The sequence below is a fragment of the Setaria italica genome, chromosome VII (genome assembly GCF_000263155.2).
Source record: "Setaria italica strain Yugu1 chromosome VII, Setaria_italica_v2.0, whole genome shotgun sequence".
In the NCBI taxonomy this organism is placed as follows: domain Eukaryota; kingdom Viridiplantae; phylum Streptophyta; class Magnoliopsida; order Poales; family Poaceae; genus Setaria; species Setaria italica.
In genome coordinates this window covers 9,570,650-9,587,403 of record NC_028456.1, presented here as the reverse complement: position 1 = coordinate 9,587,403, position 16,754 = coordinate 9,570,650, and the positions used below count along the sequence as shown (strand labels likewise).

Sequence of the window (16,754 nt, the reverse complement as noted above, 5' to 3'; positions counted from 1 at the left end):
AAAGGGATGTCCTGGAAAGGGATTATTATACAGCTGTCAAGGAAGCACTCAGGTTGAGTGCTACACCGATGCTGATTGGGCTAGCTCACTGGATGATTGGCGTTCAACATCTGGGTATTGCACATTTGTTGGTAGAAATTTAGTCTCATGGCGCAGCAAAAAACATACTGTTGTGGTTAGATCTACTGCAGAAGCTGAGTTTCGTTCTATGGCACACGGTGTATGTGAGGTGTTATGGTTGCTAATTCTTCTAACAGAATTGGGACTCTTCAAGAACTCACCATTGATGTTGTATTGTGATAATAAGGCTGCCATAGATATTGCAAACAACCTAGTCCAACATGATAGAACCAAACATGTGGAGTTTAATCGTCATTTTATCAAAGATAAGTTGGACAGAGGGATAATATGTATGCTTTATATATTTTCAGCTAACCAAGTAGCTGATGTGCTTACAAAAGGTCTGCCCGAGAAAACATTTTCGGTGTTTTGTAGCAAGATGGGACTCTCTGATGTATTTGTCCCACACTACAACAAAACATAGTGGTAGCCACGCTTGGATTGCTATGCTATTGAAAGCGTATCTATATTTTGTATGCTCCCGTCAGTAGATATGGTTGTTAACACGCTTTAGTAAAGTGCTTCAAAACTTGCAACGTAGATATGTTTTTAAAGTGTTATTGACATGTTTTGATAAAAGCGCTTCTATGATTATTAACTAGATACGTTGTTGGATGGTATCGACACGTCTCAAGAAAGCGTGTCATACAGGTCTTAGGGTAGAAGCGCTTCTAGGTACGTTTATTGAACGCACCATTAAAGTAGCATGCCTAAAAAAATAAATTAAAGTGGATTCAAAAATGGTTAAAAAATAGTTATGGTTGGATTTTGAACCAACAACTTCGGATCACAAATCATCTATCAACACAAACACCAACTCAGAAACATAATCTTTTCTGCCTTTGACACATATTTTCTATACCAAAACTATGAATTATGCATGCCCAACGTGAATAGTGTTGAAAACGGACGGAAAAAATCCCGTTTCCGCCCGCCCATTTTTCCACATTTAAGCGGCCCGTTTCCATTTTTTTTTTGGAAAAATCTGGAAACAGTTCGGAATTTGGGACTGAGGTTTTCAGGACGGAAAAAGAATAGCGTTTTGTCGATCATATTTTCGGAATCCCGTATGTGGGTGGAAAGTTTTCTTTTTTTTTGAATTGTTTCTAGCCCAACACGGCCCATGTATGCTATGTAAGTATGCAACTTCTAAGTGCTAACCCAGTAACCCTATCTGGTCATTCCCTCAGCCTCCGACCGCGCCGCCTCCATGCCTCTGCCACCGCGCCACCTCTGTGCCTCCGCCTCGCCGCCTCTGTGCCTCTGCCTCCGCCTCCGCCTCCGCCTCCGCCTCCGCTAGACTGCCACCGCTTCGTCTCCACGCCTGCGTGCCTTCGCCTCCGTGCCCGCACCCTAAGCCTCCCGCCGCTGCCCGTTTCCAAGATCCGGAGAGGGGCACAGGGGTGGGCCCAACATGGATTCAAGGGTATGCAACTGAGTACCTATTATTTTTACAATTTTTTTTATATATAGTGCACCGTATGGTATATGCGGGAAAAAAAAACTGGCACAAATTGTATCCAAACGAAACAAAAAAACCCACCTTCCGGTCTTTCCCTCTACCCCACGATGGGCCGCTGGCCCAACATCCCAACTGGCCCAGGCGCACGGCATCTCCCTTCCTCCGTCCCTCGGTCAATCGATCTCCGCTCCGAGCACACAAACGCACGCGCCGTCGCCCGTTCCTCAAACGCACAGGGACGAACGACAACCCTAAGCAGTGGCGACCCGGCAGCGGCATGGCGCCAGCGGCGGGGAGCAGGCTCTGCATTGGAGCATGGGCTAAGGCGGTCGCCCTTGGCCCAGGCAGCAGCCGCACCGCGCACGGGTGCGCGCGCAGCCGCCAGGCGGGGGGCGGTCGGCAGCCGACGGGGCGGCGCCGCGGCGGCCGGCCGGCGGGGCGACTGGGCTGTGGGCGCAGTGGTGCCAGACACTAAGAGGCCCATAGCGCGCGTCTCTCCCCCTCAAAGGCAGCCGTTATGTTGAGCAAGCAGCCTGGGGGATCGTCGGGCGGCGGCAGCGTCGACCAGCGAGGGATCCGACCCGCGGGTGACGAGTTGGCCTGTGGCGGCGCCATTCGTGCTGCAGTATTACCCTGAGACTTGGTATGGATTATATAATCAAAGTGGTTTTCCAATTTGGTCATTCTTGTTAATCTCGACTCTGTATTTGTTTGCCATATTCCTGTCGTTCCCAATCTCAATGGATCGAACAGCAAACAGAAGGGCAAAAATACAAGAGTGGATCTGGGTCTCTGCTGTTCCATGCGTGGAACTAACCGACGAATCCCCTTTGTATGTACAAGCTGCCGTGGATCTGAGCTAGCTGCCGGAATCCGCTTGGATGCTGACGGTGCTTTGTATGTATACAAGCAGCAATGCCGAGGCTAAGCACGGCAGGTTCTTAATTTTGCATTCTAATTGAGTGATTAGTACATCCGGGCAGCCAACAACATCAGGTTCTTAAGTTTTTTTTACCATTTTGTTGTTTTATCCTCTATTTATTTCACATGTTGCCACTTTGAGAGGTTTTATTGGTCAACGATGCTGCCACTTAATTTTGTGTTATAAAACTAAATTATTTAGGCTGTAAAAAAAAATTCTCATCTGAAATTTTGAATACCCATAGTCCAAATCCTGCGCCCACCTCTGGAGGGGCACCGTCCGGCCGGCTGCCGCTTCTTCAGGCCCGCTGACAGATCCGTCGATGCCAAAAGGACGGTCGCCATTAGCCGCCGCCGCCCACCGCCCAGGTTGTCAGCCCCGGAAGGGCGCCAAATCAAGTCAAGGACGCCTCCGATCCCTCCCTTATTCCTCTCGCCGGCGGTTGCTTACTCTTGGATCTTTTTCAGCAATGCCAAGTTTTTCTTTTGCATTGTGTCAGACGTTAGAGATGATTTATCTGCCAGTATCATTGGCTGTCAATTAATTGTCATATATATTGAGTCAGTAAATTTGCAGATTTCATACTTCACTGCCGCTGATACCATTGCTTTTAAAAGTTATCATATATGCTTAGAAAAAATCAGTGCATGGTACTAACTATTTTCAAAAGTTAAGATTGCTGCATGTTTACATAAGCATAGCTGTTGTTCTGGCAGTATTTGATTCATCTACGAATCACTGTCTTTGTGTTTTTATTCGTTTTTGTTTTGATGTATGACCTAATTTAGTGCAGATTACAGATTGGCTTCTTACTCTCATGTTATAATATATATTCTAGATTTCTAGTCATATGTCATTACACGTTATTAGTAGGTGTTGCACCCTGATTTGTTTTTTTGTTCTTGCAACTAGGAAGCCAATAAAATGGGGGCAACTAATCATGGTTTCTGGTACTCTATCACAACTTTGTAACCTCCCAATTCGCCTATTGTAATTGTTGCATGGTAATGCATCTATTTTGCAATTCAGGAATGAACTGTGTTAGAAGAACTGCACCTTAGCCATAATGGAATGGAATGCCAAAGATGGAAGATTTTTCTACCTTGCAGAACCTTCGTGTTTTGGATGTTTCATCTAGCAAGCTAACCACTATAGGAATGTCGAAAACTTAACCAGGTCAAGGCCACGCCTGCTACCTGGTTATAAAGGCTTATGTCAATTATACAAATCATATATGCACCTATATGTATATCCTTGAAAAAGATGATATAGATACAACTAAAGCTGCCCACAAGTCTTGTGTTTCTAGTTTTATGTTACATGTTAAATACTATGATGTGATCAATAATTTAGTTCCAATTTACTGATTATGATCTTCAAAGTAGTTGCCATAGATCTTGTTTACTACCTCATGTTACCAATCTTTTTTTTTTTGTTACAGCATGCTGCATCTTTGTTTGACAATTCACTTGTTCTCTAGGGGTGTGAGATCTGCATATACACAATTACTAGCTATATTACTGCTAGCTCTGAGCTACTGTGGTTTAGTAGAACATCAAATGTGAAATCTTTTACATTCCAAGATAGGGTCCAATGGCAGCGAAAGAAACTATTGAGGTGAAAGGTAGCTTTTGCAAAGTCATGTTCTACAGACTTAGCAGGTAGCTTACGTTATTGAGAATTGGTATAACAAGTAAGAAATGAAAATGGCTAAGGAGACCAACAAATTTGGGTTTGTCCTTGTGGTCCTATTGGTCTAAACTACTTCCTATGAAGTCTGCATTACCCTGTCAAACTTTTCTCTCATTATGATAATTTGAGGAAATATAATTTTGTTCTAACTGTCTGGTCCATTGCTACAATGACATGGATGTGAAAGTAACTGCGACTTGCATATAGGTTCCTGTGATGTACTGATGTGTGTGCACATGCTGAAAGTGTCAATCTACAGTTTGAAAAGCTATTCGATGAGGTTGGTATCTGCATATGTGCTAACTAGCATTAAAACTTATTCTCCTTTGCCTCTGTTTGCGCTAAGTGGATTGATCCTTGGAATCTGCCACTTTGTCATTTGGATAGGTGATTTTATCCGAACTTGGCTATTTGTGAATGTGGTAGAAAAACAAATTGGTTATATTTGTGTTGTGGTATAATATTGCAACTTCTAAGCTTGTGTGGATGTGCGTAGAATAAGCGTGTAGAATAAGTAAGGACTTATGAGTATAATATTGCAATCATTAAAAAATAACCTTCACTTCTATCGCTAGCTAAATTCATCACAGAAATATGTGTGGTGTTGTATTTTCTAGAACTTTTATTGAGTTAATTAATTTATTTATTTTGCAGGATCATAGAAACATGTCAATAAACATAGGCGAAGAGCAAAGATTGAGAATTGAAGAGAAGTGTCTGTCTGCTTGCGCAAAGTTTTTTAAACAGAATTAGAACGCAGAGCGTAAGTTTTAAGGGAATATGTAATATCTAGATGTATGGGGATGATTAATTTTGTTGCTGACTCTATTGCTCTAATATTAAATGAATACATTTCATGTACTTTTTCATCCGTACTATGGTGTCCAGAGTAAATATGGTTACGCATGTATTATATTAGAAAATAGTTCTAGAAATTATATTAGCATTGAGAAAGAAAAATACAAAGAGCGCATCAACTTTGCTAAATTTAAAATGTCTATAAGATGTAGATACGTAATTCACCGTCTCTACAAAGCGTTTCATGTCTTCTACGAGACATGCTTAGCACTGTCTTTAAAAAATATCTCATGTAGACACGCTTGTTATTGTCTCTAGAAAGCGTCTCTTATCTTGTAGACACATTTGACAAAACGTGTTTACAGTTCTTGACACGGTCCATGGGAAGACGCTCCAGGCACGCTTTAGTGAAGCGTATCTATAATTCACTAGAGATGAAATAAAACTATCTAACCTAAAAATAAAAAAAGAAACAGCAGAGAAGGGGATCGTGAGAAGACCCCAGAAATTCCTCAATCTCTAAAAGAAACAACAGAGAAGGGGATCGTGAGAAACCAGAAATTCCCCAATCTCTATGGCTTCATTCGAGAACCCAAAATCAAATACCACCGATTTAATCTTCAAGAAGAGGGAGCATGGATCAGTGGTCTCCGTATGGAAGAGGACATGACGGCCAATCATACAAATAGTCACCAGACAAGATGCATGTTTTATATGCTCATTATTGTGTCGATGCTTACAAGCACAGTACTGGCCCCACACATACTATAACACCGGAGATGATAGAATAGATAAACAAGCAGCTAGTGTCACGGTTGTACCGGGATAAGGAGGAGCTTCTCCTTCCGGTGCACCGTCACCCCAAAGGACTCTGTCATGTTTACATTCATGTATCCATCAGGTAGCTTCCAATCAAAGTGGTACATGAGGTTTGCCAGCATGATCTCCATGGTCGAAATTGCAAAGTTCGTACCCGGACACATCCTTCGCCCGCTCCCGAACGGCAAGAACAGGAAATCGTTTCCATTATAGTCAACAGCGGCAATGCTGCTTCCTTCCATAAATCGCTCAGGCTCAAACTCATCTGCCCTCTCCCAAGAGCTAGCATCCCGGCCGATAGCCCAACCATTAATAATCACTCGTGTACCTGCAGGGATTGTGTATCCCTCTATATCACAGTCGGCCAGGCAAAGATGAGGCACAAGAAGCACAAGCGGTGGGTGTAGCCGGAGCGTCTCTTTGATGACAGCCTTCAGATAGGTCATGCTGTTCAGATCGTCTTCTGTAACCATGTCCTTTCCTCTGGGCACTATCCTCCTCACCTCAGCTTGTAGCTTTGTCATGAGGCACGGTTTCTGCATGAGCTCAGCCATTGCGTATTCCATCACAATGGATGAAGTGTCCGTGCCAGCTTGAAACATGTCCTTCACATACACAAAGGATCAGTAGCATCAGGTATACCTTGTTGTATATATACTTATATAGATTTTAGAAAGGACTGAGATAATGTACGGACATACCACTAATATTGCTTTAACATTGTCTCTGGTGAGTCCATACTGTTGTTGAATAGAGAGCAACACGTCGATTAAGTCACTGATCTTGTTGTCATCACTGCAATTTGCTACTGACTTGCTAGCATGGCCATCGATGAGCATATCAAGGAAGTCGTCCCATCTCTTGTGCACCTTCTCGGCCTTTGCACAGACCACCCTCCTCACCACGCCCAGCCTCCCCAATCTTGGGAAATAGTCTTCCAAGTTGAAGCCCCCTAGGAGCTGGGAGTTTGCTTCGGTCAGCTCGCGGAACAGCTTGTTCCGGCCTTCGTCCTTGAACAGCTTGCCCGAGACGATGTTGCACATGATTTCATTGGTGAAGGAGGGTAATAGCCGACTCAAGTCGACCGCCTTGCCCAAGGCAGCTGACTCTCCAATTTTTTCCATGACCAATCGCACCTGTCAATTGATGATCATTATATAACATTCAGTCTTATCCTTCAATATTTGTATTGTCTTAAATTTCAGTGAATTCCATTTATACCGCCAGGAAACAAAAATCGCTGATATTAGTCAGCAGTTGTTAAGACATGGATTTTGTATAAGTAATATATAAGTAGAATTATGCACTGGTAAGTGAATAGGGATTGTGTAGCCGGTAGGCTATGAGATGGAGGTTACCTCGTGCTCACGGACGAAGCGGTAGGCGCGGACCTTCTTCACCGTGAGGAGCTGCGTGGTGACGATCTTCCTGATATTGCGCCAGTGCTCGCCGTAAGGGGAGAAGGCGATGTCCGACGAGCCGTAGAAGAGGATGTCCGTGACGACGGAGCGCGGCCGGGATGCGAAGAGGTGGTCGTGCGTGCGAAGGACGGCCTGCGCGGCGCGAGCGGACGACACGACGAGGGTCGGGACGGCGCCGAGGCGGAGGAGCATGACGCCGCCGCGGCCATGCTTCGCGGTCAGGTCACGGAGCGAGACGTGGGGGAGGGAGCCCACCAGGTGGAGGTGCCCGATGACGGGGAGCCTGCTGGGAGGCGACGGGAGCTTCGCGAGCAGCTTCTCGCGAGGAGTCGTGGCTTTGGCCGTGGTCGCGAAGCGTGCGAGCAGGAGGAGGAGAGGGCAGAAGACCACCAAGAGCGACACCGCGAGCGCTTGCGGAGATGCCGTGGTCAGTTGCTGATGGAGACCCAGACCACTCTGCACTAGCGCTTGAGCCATGGCTGCCACTGCACGGCTCGTGGAATGGGCTTCTCGTTGCTGCTTTATTGCTGAGAAGATATGGGCTTCTCGTTGCTGCTTTATTGCTGAGAAGATCCCAGCCAGCTGATGAGATCAGGTCCACATGTACCGTATGTCGTAAGCTCAGTTGACAGGGCCAGGTGACAATAATGATATCCGCTGTAAATAAAGCAGCAAGATAAGGAATGGGCGCTGCTGTGCGTGCATATGATTACGGACTATAGTGCAAGTGTAACCAACATATCACATGGCTTTGGATTTCTATGTTTGTTTAATCCAGATCGGTAATGTGGTGCCGTGAAGGCATCCTAGAGAGTGACAAATTACATCACACTCGGCCATGCGGGGGCCAATCACGAGGACCGCGTGGTTACAGAGTAGCCCAAATTTAAGTCATTTCTTCAGGCAATGAGCTATAAGTCCATTGTCAAAACATGAGCGGATGCTTGCGCAATACGCGCTTACAAAAAGGATGTACAATCGCGTGTTAATGCCAAAAGAAACCTCGAATGATCACAAGTTCACCGATAAGCTAGCACTCGATGTCACATGCTCATTTCTTAAGAGCTCTTTAGACTTGAATTTTGGGCTCTGAGGAAACGAGAACCAGATAGTAGCTCATTATGGTTTGTTTGATAATTAACGAGCTAGTTCGGCTTTGGCTCGGTTCGTTTGAAAAGCTTGAGCCGGCACGTTTCACTCACGAGGTGAGAACTTGTTCAATATTAATCTTAAGATCAAATAAGATATTAAAATATATAATAATTTAAGCATGTTTATAATATCTTAAAGTATTACTCACAGAAATAAATAACACAAGTCAATAAATTGGGAAGACAATGACCTTTGCAGACTCAAAATAGACTTAATTAGTACCATACATCTATGGACCCACCAGAAGGTTCAGACAGTCCTAAATATGGGCTAGACACCGAGACGTATCTAACATGGAGACTGCGACATAGAACGGCGTAGTCTACGTGGAAAGACAGGAACAAGTCAAGGATTAGGAAAAGTATTCGTAGCAATAAGAGTAGAACTCGTCTAGTCAAATCTGACTAGTTTTTTGTAACCAACCGACCTGTAACCCTACCCCAGCAATATACGGCGAGGTAGGGACTCCCTCCAAATCAATTCAATCCAACCAACACACAGGATGTAGGGTATTATGCTATTCAGCGGCCCGAACCTGTCTAAATCGTATGTCTGCGTTTACCTTCGAGTACCTGATCTCGACCAGCCCTACTAACCAAAACACTACCTCAGGCACCCTCCTCGGTAGGTTGCCGGGTCTAAACACCGACAGCTGACGCACCAGTTAGGGGATCTCGCCGAGAATCCACTCGCGAACTCGATGGCACAAGTCATCATCAAGCCAATCGTTGCGTTTGAACCAAGCGCGATGTTCATCTTCAGCTCTTGGGTTTGCATTGCAGATGGCACTGGAAATTTCTACCAACACATTGCATCGACCCCGGAGAGGAAGCATCAAATCATGGAGCTCCAGTGCCAAGTGTTGGAGGTATGCCCTGGAGGCAATCATAGAGATGATGATATTCCATTTGTATCCATGATTTATATATTGTGTTCCTTGAATATCCATTAAATGCTACTTGAATTGATTTGCAATTATGTGAATTGTGTGTGAAACTCTTTACTTGTATGGTTATTCTAAAGTTGTCCCTAGTCGGAGTTCATGTGAGGACACACATGAATATTAGACTAGCACATGTATTAGTTGATGACTATGTTTCACAAGTCATGGACATGGAGATGTTGAACTAATAATGTGGGCACATGTGGAGACATGTGCTAGGACTGACCCAACACGAGAAGTAGTTCTCTCTTTAAACAACATATACGCTTTGTCCTTAGACCTGAGATTGTCGCATGTATTCAAGATGTGGATCGACCTACTTAGGGGCTATCAAACGCTACGCTTTAACAGGGTAGTTATAAAGGTAGCTTTCGGGTTTGTCAAGAAGCATGCTATGAGACATGGTCAATCAAGATGGGATTTGCCCCTCTCTGCTTGAGAGTGATATCTCTGGGCCCCTCGAGTGATCGGATCCAAAAATGCATGGCCATGCTACGTACGGTTAAGAGTTAACCTACAAAGGGATTCCGAATCACAGGATCGAGAAAGAGCGGTCGGCTTGAAGCTAGACCAAATATCGTGAGGCAAAGGGAGTAGCATGTATATTATGTTGTGATGGTTCATCTGATATGATCTTCGTGTGCATATAGGAGTTGGCACGTCTTGCTAGAGGCCGCTACCGACTATTGGGCCGAGTAGGAGTACTCGGGCCATGTCTATACGTATCCGAACCCATAGGGTCACACACTTAAGGGGCTTTAAGCCCAATTCGGATGTGATCTGAGTTGGATTAGGTTTAGAAGTACTAATGGGCCTCGGACCCAGAGGCCCGTTAGGAACCTCTATAAATAGAGGGGTGGGGGCGCCCTAGGGTTTACACCTTTTTGGCGAAACACATCTGCCGCGCCTCCCACGCCTTCGCCTGTTGCAACTCGCGGATCTAGCAGTCCGGCTTGCGACACTTCCTCCCTGCACGTGTGGATACCTTGGAGGTGTTGCGCCTACAGCACTTGGACGAGCCGCCGACGAGCCACGACGAGCCGCCGACGAGCCAATGACGAGCCACGGCACGAAGGAGATCTTGCTGCACGTGGACGAGCTGCTGAGGAGCTACTGGACATCGACGTGATCGACTACGTACGACTACGCTGATCCACTTCGCTGCATCAACGTGAATCTATATCTTCCGCACCAGTAGTGCGTCGAGTGGTAATCCCGTGATCCTTATACGGCAGTTTTCCTGGTTTACGCGGTAGAAAATTTTGTTTTGCGCTAGTGTAGCCTACCTCGTATCCCAACAGTGGTATCAGAGCCGTAGCTGCTTTGTTTTGGATTCGGGATGTGTGCATATGGAGATATGCGAGTTTTCAGTTTGATCTATGTCCTGGTTTCGTGTTCTTGCTGCAATGGTAGTGTAACGACATACTCCTACCGGTCGGTTTCCGCCATCGGAGTTAAGTGATACACGTAATTCCAGTTGCAGTGAGCGAAGATCAATGTGATTGGTCGAATCGAAATCCAGGCTCATACGCCAGGCGCATGAGATGTGCAATAGTAGATGGGATCTACTACCGGGGTCGGGATTTTTGCTGTGTGCGTATGCTTCGGTAAATCAGCCGTAACTTTTCGGTACGATCTCGGATTGGGGTGAATTTTATATGAAAATTGATCTACAGAAAAAGTTACACGTGAAATTCAACCGCTTTGCCATTTCCAGCGAAATTAGATTTCCCAAATTTGGCTTGGAAGATGGAGTTTCGGGCATCCGAAGTTTGGAACGTTAGGACGCTAAACTCTGTTTTGCAGGATGTATGTATGTATCTTGTGATCAGTATGGCCCCTTTGTGTATGTGATGCATGTGTGTAACTCATTCGTGACCTGTGTGTCGCGTGTACGACAACACGGCAGGAGCCATATGTGTTGTCACCTTAATGTATTTAATGGTCTGCGTACCAATCTGTGATGATCCAAGCAACTATGTAATCTTCATTACTAGCTTCCTTACTAGCTATTAGGCGTAATAGCATGTTCTAGTTCTTGGAGGACTCATCACCAGGAGGATGGCGCACATGGAACATGTAGATGGAGATCACCATGGTGAACAAGTTCTATGGAGATGGAGATCACCATATGAAAACGGGCTATACTGTGTCACAACTGTGTGAATGCTATTCTATTTATGTTTTACTTTCTGCATGCTGTGATGTTAGAAGTAGAACGATCCCTCACAAAGTTTAAGTTAGTATGCCCTCCCAACTAAAACTTGCACCGTCCCATATCTTGTACAATTAGTGGTGGGTCTATGAAAATAGGGTGCCACTAATTTTCCTTGATTAGACGGGTTTGTGTCGGACACTTACACGCATAAGGGTTGGTTTGCTTAACAAGGTTAACTTAACGGTTAAGGACCTTGGGGCATAAAGGTTGGGCGCCGAGACATGGAGATGTCACCCAACAACAGGAGTCATATGTGATATGATTAGCAAAAGTTGCTTACCGATCTACCTTGTTTTGCTAGCGGTGATGCTAAAGCTCACTAGTAGACTTGTTAGTTATGGATCCTGAATCACTAAGTATCAATAGAGGGATATTGATTTTAGTGGGAGTAGATTCTGTTAAAATAGTTTAATGTGATTTGCTCTATCATGGATACGTTTGTCTTAGTATATTTTGCATTACTTTTGTTGTAGATTAAATGGCACCTAGCAACACCACACCGTTTGCTTTATGTTCGGTCCTTGAGAAGGACAAGTTGAATGGAACAAACTACTCGGATTGGATCCGTAACCTGAGAATTGTTCTCAGGGCCGATAAAAAGGAAGATGTTCTAGACACCTCACTACCACCAGTACCTGCTGATGATGCATCTGCTGCCGTTAAGGCTGCTTACAAGAAGGCATTTGATGCTAATCTTGAGGTAAGCTGCCTTATGCTTGCTTGCATGGAACCCGAGCTGCAGATGCAGTTCGAAAAAAATCATGAGGCACACGATATGATCGTGGCGCTCAAGGACATGTTCAAGACACAAGCTAGGACTGAAAGGTTCAATGTGTCCAAAGCCTTTCTGGAGTGCAAGCTAGCAGAAGGCGCAGCAGTAGGACCACATGTAATCAAGATGGATGGTTACACTCAGCGATTGGAGAAGCTGGGCTTCCCAATGGGCAAAGAGTTGGCCACTGACTTCATTCTTTCATCTCTTCCGCCTAGCTATGGGAACTTCATCTTGAACTACCATATGCATGGGACGGAGAAGTGTCTGAATGAACTGTGTGGTATGCTCAAGACAGTAGAGGTAGACATTAAGAAAAGCGCTAGTACCAGCCATGTGATGGCTATACAGAACAAGCCTACCTTCAAGAAGAAGGGAAATTCTTGGAAGAAGAAGGGTAAGGCTGGAGTGTCCAAGCCAAACCCAGCGCCCAAGGCTAAAGCTAGACCTGCTCCAGATAAAGAGTGCTTTTATTGTCACGAACCTGGTCACTGGAAGAGAAACTGCAAGCAGTACCTAGCTTCGTTGAAGAATGGCGGAAGTAAGAGTACTTCTACCTCAGGTACGCTTGTTGTTAATTTTATAGACAACATTTTTCTCGCTAATACAATTATTAATTCTTGGGTATTTGATACCAGATCGGTTGCTCATATTTGCAATTCGATGCAGGGAATGATAAGAAGTAGAAGCGTGGAAAGAGGAGAAGTTGATTTCCGCGTGGGCAATAATGCAAGAGTTGCTGCGTTGACCGTCGGGACGATGCAACTCCACCTCCCGTCAGGATTTATTATGGAGTTGAATAATTGTTATTTGGTTCCTAGTTTAAGTCGAAACATTTTGTCTCCTTCATGCTTGATGAAGGATGGTTATTCATTTGCGAGTGAAAACAATGGTTGTGTGATCTCTAAGAATGATATGTTTATGGCTTTTGCACTCATTGTGAATGGATTATTTGTTTTAAATCTTGATGGTTCACCTGTCTGTAACGTAAGTGCTAAAAGGCCTCGGCCTAATGATTTGAGTCCTACCTACTTGTGGCATTGTCGTTTGGGTCATATAAGTGAAAAGCGCATGAAGAAGCTCCATTCTGATGGACTTCTAATTTCGTTTGATTTTGAATCATACGAGACATGTGAGGCTTGCTTGCTAGGCAAGATGACCAAGACGCCTTTCACAGGATTTCCTGCGAGAGCAGTAGACTTGTTGGAACTCGTACATAGTGATGTATGCGGATCAATGAGCACGATGGCTAGAGGAGGATTCCAATACTTCATAACTTTCACTGATGATTTTAGTAGATATGGCTATGTCTACTTGATGAGGCACAAGTCTGAAACCTTTAAAAAGTTCAAGGAATTTCAGAATGAAGTTGAAAATCAGCGTGGCAAGAAAATTAAGGCCTTACGATCTGATCGTGGAGATAAGTATTTGAGTCACGAGTTTAACAATCATCTAAAGAGTTGCGGAATTGTTCCACAACTTACGCCACCTGGAACACCTCAGAGAAATGGTGTATCCGAGCGACGTAATCGAACTTTGTTAGACACGGTTCGATCAATGATGAGCCAGTTGGACCTACCGTTGTCATTTTGGGATACGCTATAGAAACAGGCAGCTTTCACACTTAATAGGGTACCATCTAAATCCGTAGTTAAGACACCATATGAGATGTGGACTGGAAAGGTTCCCAGTTTGTCTTTTCTAAATATTTGGGGATGTGAAGTATTTGTCAAGCGACTTCAGTCGGACAAGATCACACCCAAGTCGGATAAGTGCATTTTCGTGGGATATCCAAAGGAAACTTTGGGATATTATTTCTACAACCGGTTAGAGGGCAAAGTGTTTGTTGCTCGGAACGGGGTTTTCCTAGAGAAAAAGTTTCTCAAAGGAGAAAAGAGTGGAAGGACAGTGCATCTTGAAGAAGTTCAAGATGAGCCGATCGGGCAAGAATCAATGAGTGATGCTAACGTAGCAGAACAAGTTGAGATACCCATGGCAAGAGAAGCACCGCCACAACCACGATGGTCGGAAGGCTCCGCGAAATGCGGGAAATATTATTGTTGGACAATGATGAGCCTGCGACATATGCAGAAGCAATGATGGACCCAGACTCCAAAAAATGGCAGAGTGCCATGCAATCCGAAATAGAGTCCATGGGAGACAATCAAGTTTGGAACTTGGTTGACCCGCCTGATGGTGTTAAAGCCATAGAGTGCAAGTGGATCTATAAGAAGAAAAAGGACATGGATGGAAATGTTCACATCTATAAATCACGACTTGTCGCAAAAGGTTTTCGACAAGTTCAAGGAGTTGACTACAACGAGACTTTCTCGCCCGTAGTGATGCTTAAGTCCATTCGAATTATTCTAGCTATAGCTGCATATTTCGATTATGAGATATGGCAGATGGATGTCAAGACAGCTTTCCTGAATGGAAACCTAGCTGAGGACGTGTATATGATACAGCCTAAGGGTTTTGTCGATCCGAAAAATGCTGGAAAGGTATGCAAGCTTCAGAGATCCATTTATGGATTGAAGCAAGCATCTAGGAGTTGGAACATTCGTTTTGATGAAGTGGTCAAAGGGTTTGACTTCACCAAGAATGAAGAAGAGTCTTGTGTTTACAAGAAGGTTAGTGGGAGCTCTGTAGTATTTCTAATCTTATATGTGGATGACATATTGCTGATTGGAAATAACATTCCTATGCTTGAGTCCGTAAAGACTTCACTGAAAATAGTTTTTCGATGAAGGACTTAGGGGAAGCGGCATATATTCTGGGCATTAAGATCTATAGAGATAGATCAAGAAGGCTTATAGGATTAAGCCAAGATACTTACATTGACAAAGTGTTGAAGCGGTTCAGCATGGAAGAGGCAAAGAAAGGGTTCTTGCCTATGTCACATGCAATACATCTCAGCAAGACTCAGTGTCCTTCGACTGCTGATGAGCGGGATCACATGAGTAGAGTGCCATATGCCTCGGCTATTGGATCTATCATGTATGCAATGATAAGTACTCGCCCAGATGTTTCATATGCGCTAAGTATGACAAGCAGACACCAGTCTGATCCAGGTGAGAGTCACTGGACAGCGGTGAAAAACATTCTTAAGTACTTGAGAAGGACTAAAGATATGTTTCTCGTCTATGGAGGTGAGGAGGAGCTCGTTGTAACAGGTTACACTGATGCTAGTTTCCAAACCGACAGAGATGATTCAAAGTCACAATCAGGATTTGTGTTCACACTAAATGGTGGTGCTGTTAGTTGGAAGAGTTCCAAGCAGGAGACGGTGGCCGATTCTACGATAGAAGCCGAGTACATCGCGGCATCGGAAGCCGCGAAGGAGGGTGTCTGGATAAGGAATTTCCTCATTGAGCTTGGTGTGTTCCCGAATGCGTCCAGCCCATTGAATCTCTATTGTGATAACAATGGGGCAATTGCGCAAGCAAAGGAACCAAGGAACCACCAGAAGAACAAACACGTAATGCGGCGATTTCATCTCATTTGAGACTTCGTTAACCAGGGTGAGATCAAGATATGCAAAATACACACGGATCTGAACATTTTTGATCCATTGACAAAACCACTCCCGCAGGCTAAGCATGATGCGCATGTAAGAGCTATGGGTATTAGGTACCTTCTAGATTGACTCTAGTGCAAGTGGGAGACTGTTGGAGGTATGCCCTAGACACAATCATAGAGATGATGATATTCCATTTGTATCCATGATTTATATATTGTGTTCCTTGAATATCCATTAAATGCTACTTGAATTGATTTGCAATTATGTGAATTGTGTGTGAAACTCTTTACTTGTATGGTTATTCTAAAGTTGTCCCTAGTCGGAGTTCATGTGAGGACACACATGAATATTAGACTAGCACATGTATTAGTTGATGACTATGTTTCACAAGTCATGGACATGGAGATGTTGAACTAATAATGTGGGCACATGTGGAGACATGTGCTAGGACTGACCCAACACGAGAAGTAGTTCTCTCTTTAAACAACATATACGCTTTGTCCTTAGACCTGAGATTGTCGCATGTATTCAAGATGTGGATCGACCTACTTAGGGGCTATCAAACGCTACGCCGTAACAGGGTAGTTATAAAGGTAGCTTTCGGGTTTGTCAAGAAACATGCTATGAGACATGGTCAATCAAGATGGGATTTGCCCCTCTCTGCTTGAGAGTGATATCTCTGGGCCCCTCGAGTGATCGGATCCAAAAATGGATGGCCATGCTACGTACGGTTAAGAGTTAACCTACAAAGGGATTCCGAATCACAAGATCGAGAAAGAGCGGTCGGCTTGAAGCTGGACCAAATATCGTGAGGCAAAGAGAATAGCATGTATATTATGTTGTGATGGTTCGTCTGATATGATCTTTGTGTGCGTATAGGAGTTGGCATGTCTTGGTAGAGGCCGCTACCGACTA

General features: G+C 44.4%; 1 protein-coding gene and 1 long non-coding RNA gene across 3 annotated transcripts; one reads left to right on the top strand and one right to left on the bottom strand.

Annotated features, from left to right (window-relative positions):
* Positions 1 to 1,767: 1,767 nt before the first annotated feature.
* LOC105914702 lies at positions 1,768 to 5,067 on the top strand. 2 transcript variants are annotated; one of them, XR_002678379.1, is made up of 4 exons: positions 1,768 to 2,225; positions 2,336 to 2,578; positions 2,749 to 4,476; positions 4,851 to 5,067. It is a non-coding gene; the product is annotated as an uncharacterized LOC105914702 (long non-coding RNA). The 2 variants fall into 2 exon arrangements; XR_001164454.2 differs by having other exon boundaries at positions 2,336 to 4,476.
* A 607-nt stretch (positions 5,068 to 5,674) lies between these two features.
* LOC101755197 (indole-2-monooxygenase) lies at positions 5,675 to 7,762 on the bottom strand. The gene is made up of 3 exons (XM_004975080.3): positions 7,172 to 7,762; positions 6,515 to 6,949; positions 5,675 to 6,418 (listed from the first exon to the last, which is right to left on the bottom strand). Exons 1-3 carry the CDS (start codon positions 7,709 to 7,711, stop codon positions 5,804 to 5,806), a joined length of 1,590 nt encoding a protein of 529 aa, XP_004975137.1. The 5' UTR covers positions 7,712 to 7,762; the 3' UTR covers positions 5,675 to 5,803.
* Positions 7,763 to 16,754: the final 8,992 nt, after the last annotated feature.